General features: G+C 59.8%; 1 protein-coding gene across 3 annotated transcripts in view; it reads right to left on the bottom strand.

The window, feature by feature from the left end:
• The window catches only part of STX2 (syntaxin 2), a 27499-nt gene that overhangs the window by 12138 nt on the left and 4181 nt on the right, over nt 1–11180 (bottom strand). For all 3 annotated transcript variants that reach the window (XM_011371388.2, XM_011371389.2, XM_023537382.1), the window contains exons 2-4: nt 7155–7229; nt 3345–3444; nt 48–122 (exon numbers count right to left, since the gene is read on the bottom strand). In XM_011371388.2, coding sequence (XP_011369690.2) covers nt 48–122; nt 3345–3444; nt 7155–7229 — 250 coding nt within the window. The remainder of the gene's footprint in view (nt 1–47; nt 123–3344; nt 3445–7154; nt 7230–11180) is intronic.

The raw sequence follows: 11180 nt of genomic DNA, 5'->3' as shown, positions 1-11180 counted from the left end.
GGGGTCCCACCATCACTGACTAAACAGAACCGAAACTTTAAACTCACACTTCAACTTGCCGCGAATCTTGTTAGCCGTTTTCTTGATTTCTTTGTTCAGATGTTCAAGCTCTTCTTTTATTTCTTTAAAAAAAAAAAAAGGCATCTGAGCTATGACATCCAACATTAATAATGCCCGACGCACTAAAATGGAACAGCGTTTGGCAAACGTTAGTTGGTCTGTTTCTTAGGGAAGCCACGGACCAGCCAGAGGTTCTGGGCCAGCGGCCTCCACGCTGGAGCACAGCCGGTTCACACCGCTAACCACCGATGAGGCCGGCACGGACCCGCCACCCACTGCCAGCACCACACCTGAGAGCGGGGCAGAGCCGCAGCCACGCTCTGGGGAACGAAGTCCCCGCACGCGACCCCCTCCCGCCCGCCGGTGCTCAGAGCAGCTGGGAGCTGCAGGTCCGCGACCCGGCAGACCCAGCACTGTGCCTGGCGGTGCTCAGGGTGTGGGGATCCCAGGCGGACGGGAGGCATGGAGTTTGGGGGCAGCAGCGCCTGACAGCAGTCTGGGACGCGACACCCAGGGGGACCAGGCTCAGTCCGCTGCGCACCGTGGGCGCCTGCACCGGCTGGTCAATGGTGCGCCAGGGCTCGCCGTGCAGCTGGCATTCCTGGGGGGACACCTCTGTCGCGAGGGCCCCTCGGCTGTGACACAGCAGGCCGGGGACAGTGCGGACAGAGATCCTGGACTTCCTGCCAACACGGGCAGCAGCTCTCACGCGCTAGAGAAACGAAGGGGCCGAGACCACAGCTGCCCCGAGGGTGGTGCTGCTAACCGCGCGACAGGTCAGGACAGCGGGGACTGCCCTTCCGGCGACTAGGCAGGTCTGGTCCGTCCTCCTGTGGAGAGCAATGGGAAAAGCCGCAGGAAAGGGTTTTCCATCTGCTTAAAGGCAGCGTAAAGCTAAAACGACAGGGCGGAGGGTGCCGGGCAGGGAAGCGCCGCGGTGAGCGCGGGGCGCCCACGCTGCTGACCCCAAGGCCGAGCCCCGCGGGCACCTGGCTCTGGCCCCCTCTCTCCTCCCCCGGCTGCCCCGGTCATCTGTCCGAGTGTTTAAAAATCATCTCTTAAAAAAGAAAATACTATCCTGGGACTCAAATTCTTGCCGCCAGTTTTCACATACAAAGCCCAGCACTCGGTCAAGAATAACCAGGCACACGAAGAGGAAAACAGGAATCAAACCCAAGAAACACAACAGACGCTATAACCGCGCCTGCGGAGGCACCAGCTCACGCAGTTACCTGACACAGACCTCAAAACAGTGATGCTCGAACAGGTAAAACACAAGATTAAGAATTTCACCAGAAAATGGGACAGTATAAAGAACTGAAATTCTAGGACTGAAAAATACTTTAGCTAAAAATAATTCGACAGCTGAAGAGTCCCTGACTGGAAAGATAAGAGCGGAAGAGAGGCCCGAAGACAAATCAGAAAGGGGACTTCAAAACAAAACGCGCGCGGGAAAACGGTGGCGCTGGGGAGCAGCGGGCGCAGGCACGGGGGGCACGGCGGAACCGTCTGCGACACTCGCCGTCATCTCACAAAGACGAGTGACGGTGATGGAGCTTAGATGCCTTTCAAAGAGAAAATGTCCAAGAGCTTTCCAAAATTGCCAAAAAAGATCCACCCAGAGACTCAGGAAGGCTTAAAAAAGCGGGATAAAGAAAAACAAATCACGTCTGGAAGCGTCAAAGCCAACTTGCTAAATAAACCCAAAGACCAGAAATCAAACGTCTTAAAAGCTACGATCAGAGAGCTGACTTAAAAAAATAATAACGGAAAGATATCTTCAGGGTCTTCGAGGTGGTGGCAGGAAAAAACCTCCAGACCAGACTCCTACACTCCGTGAAAATGTCCTGCAAGAAGGCAGTTAAATAAGGACAATTTCAGACAGTGGTACCGCCCTGCTAAAAGAAGTAATGAAGAGCGTTTTTTAGAAAGAAAAAGTTACCTCAGATGGAAGTTTTGAGACATGGAGAGAACGGGCCTTGCTAAGGGTAACGGTGGGTAGACCCAAACGCCCACTGACCGTGTAAACAGTGTAAAACGCACACGCGTGTTATTTCCATCTATTACACGTGAGACAGTAAGTGGGAAGAGACGGAATCAGAGTTTCCTAAGATCCGTGTATTACCCGGAAGCAGTAAAAATGCACATTTGCATTAGATTTTAACGTGTCAGGAATGCATACTGCACCCATGGGACTAGCCACTAAAACGGCAGTGAACGGTATAATGGGGGAGGGGTGAAATCCTTTAAAATCAGTCCAAAAGAAAGCATGAAAAGAGAAAAAGCACCAGAACAAGAAAAATAAAAAAGCAAATAAGGTTCGGAATGTGAGCCCCAACATGTCAATAATTCCAGTAGACTAAAAGCACTGAAGACAAAAAATGATAACACTGGATAAAAAGACAAAACCCAACCGCATCTTGTTTACAAGAGGTAAGAGAAACATCTAAAATACAAGCGTGAAGAAAGGCTAAGGGGAACGTGGTGGGAGCAGGAGCACCCCCTGGCAGAGGAGGCTGCTGGCGCGCGGCGTCAGGCCGAGTGGCTGTGAGGGCACAGGCGTGCCAGAGGAGAGCGACACTTCGCGTGACGGGAAAGGCGTATGTTTCGAGGTTGCATCGGCTTATGCGTCTGGCCTGGAAGCTGGCGTGAAGGGAAAACACAGCTGGAAAGGACGCCATGGGGTCTGGACAGGAGACAGACTGACCCCTCCCTCCGTGAATTAAGACTCAGCGTTGTCAGTACACCCCGAAACGGTGTACGGGTTCCACTGCCATCTCGGGCTCATCCAGATCCATCTCCATGTTTCCAACACGTGGCTCCAGACCCAGCAAACGCCTCCTTACGACTGCGGACGCCCGGGTCCCTGAGCCCGCTCCGGCAAGTCCCTTCTCCAGATCGCTCCCTCCCTCTTCAGCTCGCATCCGAGCACGGCCTGTCGCCCTGTCCGACTGTGGACACGACACGGACCTCGGGTCCACTCCCCGACCCGGCGCAGAGCTCTGCAGAGCCGCGCTGTGCTGGACGCCGGAGTTTACCTGCGTGAACCAGACACACCCGTCGGGGTCCCCCCACTGAGCACCAGAATCGCGCAGGAGCCGTGAAACCCCGGTGACATCGTGGCTCACACGACCAGAGGCAGGAGCACGCAAGGTGGCCCGCCAGGTTCCAGCGTGTGTGACGAGCTCCCGGCTCCACCTCGGGTGCAGCCGGCGCCCAGGCGGGTGTCACACACAGCGAGACAGAGGGGCGCGCGGACAGACAGGCAGACAAACACAACTTACTTCCTTCTGGGTTCGGTGCAGAAAGGATGACGCTGTGGTTCTTCTTCACGTCCTCCACGTACTGAGCTATTTTAGCCACGCCGTGTCTGATCTCCTCGACCTAGGAGGGGTGCGGGGAGCCGTTACCGTCGCGGCAAATTCAAACTGGCTGCCGCCTTCCATCACCCAAAGCGGGAGGGATACAGGAAGCAAACGGGCGGAAATACCACATAAAGAAACGAAAGCCTTTTCCCATCTCACGATGATAGTCACTGAATTTGCAAAATAGAGAGCGAGGTCCCCTGAGACGTTATCTACCTGTATGACTGCGGCGATGTCAACGCTCAGCAGCAAAACCTGTCAGGTGGTAAAACTCCTACCATCGATGGAGACTGAAGTCTCCGCCCAGATGATGCCACTAGACACGCACCACCTGCGACGCCGGTGCCCGGTGCCTGGTGATCACGCGGGCCCCGCACGCGAGGGCGGACGCCCGCGCTCACCAGGGGTAACACTTGGCAAGGCCCAGCCTTCCCAGCCGTTATTCTCTACGTCTAATGGTCTACCCTGGTCAACACTCGTTCCAAAGTGGAGTGTAAGTTCACAACGCCTGTGGCAGGCTGCGTAATGTCCCCGCAAATCCCTGGAGCCGGTGGGCATCACAGGGGAGTGTGCCGGTGCGACCACACGGCAGCCCCTGTGACGGGAGACCGCCCGGCTTCTCCGGGCTGCTCCAATGTACCCACAGGGGGCCTGCACACGGAGCGAGGGGTCCAGTCCAGAAAAAGGAGATATGGTGACAGCAACAGAGGCTGGACAGAGGCGGCTCAGAGGGCGGGTGGCCACCAGCAGAGAGCGGGGGCGCCTCTGGGGGCTGGAAACGGGGACGGAGTCTCCCGGCGCCTCCGTGAGCCCTGCGGGGCTCCTCCAGGCTCCGGCCTCGGGGACCACACGTGGTGCATGTGCAGTGCTGAGCCCCGGGTTTGCGGTGTGTTATGGCGGCAGAGGGGGACTAACACGCGTGAACGTAAACAATGGTTTTATGGGAAAAACATATTTTCCTAAAATATCGGTGAAAATAAGAGTGGCGATGCACATTTTGTCTGCAACTCTAACTTGAGCATCACGAAGGCAGCTCGATGCTGGCACCTGCGTCTGTGCTTAGTGCGCGGTGCCGTCACGCACTTCGTGTGGCCTCTGGGAACTCCGGCGCCGTACAGTCACAAGAGGATGGAGGGAAAGGCAAGCGTCTCGGGGTTACTGTAAAACGGTCTGACCCCGTGACGGCCTGGGAAAGGTCTTAGGCTCACAGGGACCCCGGTCCATGCCCCAGACCACACTCTGAAAACCGGCGTTTCAGAGGCCAGTGTAACCCAGGACTCGGCCTGCTTCCCCTGTACACGATTTCTGTACAGCTCATACAGGTCACGCGCCTTTAACGACTGTGTAAAAACGACATGCAAAATGAGCCCTGACGCTTCCAGAGGCTCAGACGCGGCGCTGGCGCGTGGGTCCTGGCCCATGGGTCCTGGCGCGTGGGTCTGGCGTGTGGGTCCTGGCGCATGGGTCTGGCGTGTGGGTCCTGGCGCATGAGTCCTGGCCGGTGTGTCCTGGCCCATGGGTCCTGGCGTGTGGGTCTGGCGTGTGGGTCTGGCGCGTGGGTCTGGCACGTGGGTCTCAGCGCGTGGGTCCCGGCGCGTGGGTCCCGGCAAGTGGGTCCTGTCCTGGCACGTGGGTCTGGCACGTGGAACCTGGCGCGTGGGTCCTGGCCCGTGGGTCTGGCGCGTGGGTCCTGGCACGTGGGTCCTAGCGCGTGGGTCCTGGCGCGTGGGTCTGGCGCGTGGGTCCTGTCCTGGCCCGTGGGTCCCGGCCCGTGGGTCCTGGCGCACAGCCCGCGTGTCAGCCGGCCGTCTCCGACGCGCAGCGCTGAAGGCGGCTCACTGCGCTGTCTGTCGCAGAGCAGAAGGGACGTGGCTGTAGCTGCCACCATGTGTCGCAGACGCCCAGTGGGGCCGGAAGGAGAGGACACTGCCAGCCCCTGGCTCGGCAGCGGGGAGCAGTGCTGCCGGCGCCACGTGCGCCTGCCGGTCACATGGCACAGGTCTCTCTGTCCACCGCACATCGTCCTCACGGAGAGGAGGTACCCGGGCCACCCGCCAGGTCACTAACCAGACACTGGTCATGTGCAAGCTCCTGCGTCCTGCAACGTTCTGTGACACTTAAGACCCGAACGCCGTTTTCTAAAACCGAGTTTGTATGAACAAACATCATTCGCTCCTCTGTGTGAGAAGTCACTTCACGGAAATTCACTGTAAAGCAAACCCGCTACTTAACAAATGGGAGCCTGAACTTGAGCTGGCTGGGTCGGTCTCAGACCTCCCGCCACGAGCCACCTGCCTTCCCGAGCAGGCTGGCTGCAGGTGAACAAAGACAACAGTGGGGCGCACCCAGCGATGTGCTGTGCGCGATTCTCCCAAACTGCAGCGCTCAGCGTGAGGGGTCTTCCGCAGAGGAAACGGCGCGTGAAGAGCCGGTGCAGGCGAGAAATCAGAAAAACGATGGCCCGGAGCAGGCAGGGGCCTCAAGCAGTGGAGTGTCACTTCCAAAACGACATCAGGAAGTCCAGTATCTGAACCCCTTTGTCCGTTACAGCAAGTTCCTATATCTGACAACGTAAGCCCATGGTTTTTCCTGTAGATAAAATTAGGAACTAAACATAAGTTCCTGAAGCCCAGCGACCAGAGTCACACTAGCCAATAAATCCTGGCCAAATCTAGAAGACTGATAACTTTTAAAGTAATGTATTAATGCATTACCCACCGTCACGTCCACGCACTGACAGACCAGGTTAGACTGTCGATGGATTTAAGAATCAGCGGAAACCATCAGGCTTGGTTTGGCACAATCAAAATGAATCCTGCCAGTGACGTTTTCATCATTAAAAATTATGCTGAACACGTTTCTTTTCTTCATGTTTAACAAAGTCAAAATACTTTCTGTGTGACTCAATTTCAAAAATTTAAATTATGCAAAATTTGATCAACTCTTAGATTTAAGAATTTGACCAGGGCCTGAGCCTAAGGCCAGCCTTGGGGACTGAGGGAGAGGAAAGGGCCCGAGTGAAGCCGGGAGGAGGCATAGAGCGCGGGCCGGACCCCAGGGTCGCGGCTCCAGAGGCGGTGGCCCTGGGTCGGGAGAGGCCAGCCTGGGAGCGGGCCACGGCAGAGCGGGGGCCTGAGGATGTGCCCACTGGGCCTCGGCAGAGCCCCCTGGACCCACCGCCTGGTGTCTGAGACGCGGGAACTGCCCAGGAGGGGGCTTCGGACGTGATCCAGGTTGGAAACGCGCAGCACAGGCTCGGTGACGCGTGCGGTCAGCACATGGACACTCATCCCGCCCTGTGGCAGAGAAGCATGCGGGCATGCAGGCTCCCCTGGGGACGCCACCCTCCGGAGGACCCAGGGTTCTTGGGCGGGGGATGACTTAAAAACCCTACCCAGGGCGGGCGGGCCCTCACAGGGAGCTGGGCATGATCCGGCACAGTCCCAGGCCAACTCCTGCCCCGCGCCAGCCTCCTGCATGCAGAAACCTCTCGGGGCCCAGAGGGGCCCCCCCCGCCCCAGCCACAGCCCTCCGCTCCCGCCTGCCCGAGGCCGATGGCCTGCCACTCACAACATTCACAGCGCTGCAAACGCTAGAGAATGTACGTAATTCCAACAGCGACTTGTAACATTAGTTTATTATTTCAAGTGTGACAAATGCGCGGTGATGTTAATATATAACCATGTTTAAAGGAAAAAGCCTGACTCGGTTTCATTAAATGAGTCTCACCTGATGGAAGAAATCATCCATGAAATGGTCCTTTTCAACAACGACCGTCGTGTCTCCGTCATCGTTTTTCCTGCACTACGATGTAAAATACAACATGTGAAATTCAGATTTTAAAATGTTTCACGTAGGTGCACACAGCAAATTCAAAGCAGAAGCATTCAGTTGCGACGGGATCTCCACTCGCGGGAGCACCAGGTGGTACCAGACCAGGAGTGCTCCGTTCCCGGTGACGGGATAACTCTGCCGCGCTTCTACAGGATAGGTCCCCGCCGAACTGGAAAGCGGGGTGCTGGAGGGAGCGGCGGCTGGGCTTGTGGGCACCGAGCCACGGGCATCGCTCACTCCCACCGAGTCGGCCAGTGTGACGCAAGCTCCTTCCCCCTCAAGAAGTGAAACTGTGTGTGCGGCAAATCTCCTCTAGCGACGAGACATGCTGACGGGCTAGTTTACGTTCCTCGGGCACACGGCGATGTCCAAGGGGCTTGCGCAGATGGCTGGCGTTTGGCGTCCCTCCCTGAGTGACAAACCCACACCCGCAGTAACAGGGGCGGACTCGGCAGAGGGGGCCTAGGGGCGCGCGGTACCCCGGGGAGAGGGCCTGGAGGGGCCACCCGGGAAGGGTGCACTGATGCTGCATTCGGGGAAACACAGCGCCTGCCCCAAGTCCGCAGCCTCGTCGCAGAATAAAATCGAGGAGACGCTGTAGGCCACCGGCTTGCAAGCTTGCCCTGCACCAGAACCACCTGGGAAGCTGGGTCTCTGGGGAGGCATTCTACGCATCGTGGAACGTTCTAGAATGCCGCTGGATTCTAACAAGTTCCAGATGAAGCCCCTGGTCCAGGGACCACCCTTCCTGGCAGGCCAAATATGCTGACAGTGACAAGCCTGTACCGGGAAGAAAGCCCCGGGGGAGGAGACGGCGCCACAGAGCCAGGGAACTGGCGTCTAGATCACGCGACGCCGACCTGACACCCACGGGTGGGACAGGAAGAAGAGAAGGGCCCTGCCTTCCGCGCAGTGACTCAGCGCAACGCCCGCCGTGTGAGAGCGGGGGCCGGGCGGGGTTCGGGCCCGTGACCCTCGTGGACCGTCTTCACCCCCGGGGACTCCGAGGTGTGGCTTTACTGACCCACCACCCAGGGGTGACATGGGAACAAAATTCCACCAAAGTTCAGCAAAGGAAGCGCCGTGAATGTCGCACCTGTGTCGACAGGCGCCCGAGTCCCGGTCCGGCCCGGGCTCCGCCGAGGCGGCCAGATTTGGCCTGAAGGTCAGCAGTGACCTCTCGGTGCCCTGAGGAGTCTCACCACGGCCTCAGCCCGGGGCGCCTCTGGGCTCAGAAATGACAGCTCGATGGGATGAGGGGACAGAAGGGCCTCTCCGAGGCAGAGGCAGCCCACGTAGACGCGCCTAGAACGGAGGGCCGGGCACCAGAGGGCTGACGGGACTCCTGGAGCCGCCAGGCGCACCCCCACCCCCCACCGCCGGGCAGTCCACCCCCTCGGCTGGAGGCGGGGACCTCGGCCACCACGCAGAGCGGAGCCACGCCCCGCCGCGCCAGCATCCCCACTGAGGGCGCCCCTGGGCTGCCGAGTCCCACTGGGCCACCGCCCTGGGTGCACACGACGCCCGCTGTCGGGAAGGGCATGGGGACTGAAGCAGGCCTGTCACTGAGCACGCTTCGCTCGTGCTGTTAACAGGACGAGCATTAGGGGGTCGCACCGTGTCTCCAGGAAGGAGACGCGCGGCCTACCCCCAGCCCCTCGGGCGAACAACGCTGGGAGAGGCCCGTGCAGATGTGACCGGCTCAGATGCGGTAACGCTGGATGGAGCAGGTGGCCCTCCACCCCACCAGACTCGTGTCCTTGTAAGACACGGAGACACACGGGAACATGGCGTGTGACGAGGCAGAGACGGCGATGACGCCTCCACAGGCCCTGGGACGCCAAGGACTGCCCGCACCCTCGCAGCCAGAGGCCGGGGCTGTGCCAGGTTCTGGAGGGACGCTGCCCGCGCCCCGACGTCAGGCCTCTGCGCTCCAGAACTGTGAGCACACGTGCGGCTGTGTGTGCGGGCCGTCGGCCTGTGGCGCGCTGCGGTGGCAGTGCCTCGGGCACAGACACACCGAGCGGGGGCCATCGCTGCGGGCACCGTCCCTTCCCTAAGCGACTGGCCACTTCATCACAGCGTCCACGGGAAGACAGGACGCCATGCGGGCGTCGCAGGCCTGACCCCAGCCTGCTGCCTTCCCTGAGCCCTGGTGCCCTGGCCCGTGGCAGGGAGCACACGTGGCCACCTCCTCCGCAGACAGGGAGGTCAGGATGGCCACGTGTGCGTGTCTCCGAGGGCACTCCCACAGGAGGGGGCGCACGGCAGAGGCTGGCAACGCTAGTGCGTCCACACTCTTTACTGGAAGCAAGCAGCCCCCCACCAACCGGCCCCGGGACAAGCGACAGAAACCACCCCCGACGTGCCGCCCCAGGCCCCCAGCCCTCAGAGGAGGAAGGGGTGCTGCTGGGTGCTGCTGGGCGCCGAGCACGGGAACGCTGCCTCGCTGAGCCGCCCGCGGCCACCCTCAGAGCGTGTCGCACACCAGGACACGCCCAATGCCTAAGGAACAGGCCAGGCTCTCGGGGGTACATCGCGGCAGAGCCGGCCTCCAAACGCAGCTCTGTCTGACTTTGCAAAACGCTCCGTCCTGACAATCCCACGAGGCTGACACGCAAAACGCAAAGAGCCATCTGTCCTTCCCTCCCGCCCCCAGCCACAGGCAACTCAAAGCACCTCCCACAGGTGTCCCCCTCTGCCTCAGTCCGGCCCTGGACCCTGGGGCTGGGCCGCCCTGCCTGTCCGCCCACGATACCCGGCTCGCCACCGCAACGCCCGCCTCCTCCCAGGGGAAGGGCCCGCACTGGACTCCTCACCCCGCTCCGTCCCATCCGCCTTACTTTCCGTGCGGGTGGTTATAGACGTACCGGTCACTGAGGCCACCAGCCTCGTCCACGGCCCAGCTTGTGGCACTTGAACCCTGCGCTCCACCACTGGACCAAGGACGCCTGTGTGTGTGACACACGGCAGGAAACCCAAGCTAGTGACTTCCAGTACCAGCCCATGAGAAGCTGTTCCTGTCTCAGGCTCAGGAAAGATGGCCGCCAGCAGGACACTGCCCTACGGACAGCGAGTCACTCCACCACCCGGCCCTCACGCTCGGTCCGCAGGCAGTGAATGAGCAGTCACAGGAGTGCGGTTCCTCTGTCCCGTGGGACTTCTCCCCACAGTCACCGGCCTGCCGGCCACGAAGGGGGAAGGAGGGTGTGCCCACTGTCTTCTCCAGCCCTTACTGTTTCTTACTTCTACCCGGAATTCTCGAAGCTTTCAGACACGAGGACACACCGGTCCCACCGTCTTAGCCTCTCCATTCATAAACCAAGAGGAACGCGGCTGCCAGACACGGCTGCTAACCGAGGCGCACCACACCGTCCCCAGGGGGAGCCTGCCCCCCCGAGCCAGGCGCTGTGACCCCGGTGCAGTAGCTGTTTGCCGTAACAAGACGCCCGGTGGCAGAGCGTGGGCTGCAGGCAGTGGGGGTGCTCTCCACTGTGACACACCAGGCTTCCAAAGCTCAGCGTGCAAGGCAAGCGTGTGAGTGTCAACACACGTTTCTGCTCAGGTGTCAAAGAGGTCTCCTTGGCAGGAGCATCATGTCGAAAACGCAGCTCTCCCTGCATGAGAGCTACTGTCCCGAGGGGCGGCCGGCAGCCCCACGCTCAGAGGCCACTCAACAGACTGAGCAGCTTGTCACCGGAGGGCTCGCTGTTCAGGTTCAGCAGAAGCTGAATTATCTCCAAGTAGTAGACTCCGAAGCTGGCCGAAACGTGGCTTTGCCCTCCACGCACACGGACACGCGGGCCCTGCTTACAAGCGGCGGGGGGAAGTGAGGTGACCTTGACATGTGCGCGGTGGCTGTAGCACCTTTGCTGCTGGAACACACTAATTTCTTTTGCAAAGTTAAATCACTGAGTGACA

Source organism: Pteropus vampyrus, unplaced genomic scaffold, assembly GCF_000151845.1.
Source record: "Pteropus vampyrus isolate Shadow unplaced genomic scaffold, Pvam_2.0 Scaffold189, whole genome shotgun sequence".
NCBI lineage: Eukaryota > Metazoa > Chordata > Mammalia > Chiroptera > Pteropodidae > Pteropus > Pteropus vampyrus.
The sequence above is the reverse complement of the archived record's forward strand: the minus strand, read 5'-3'. Positions and strand labels throughout refer to the sequence as shown.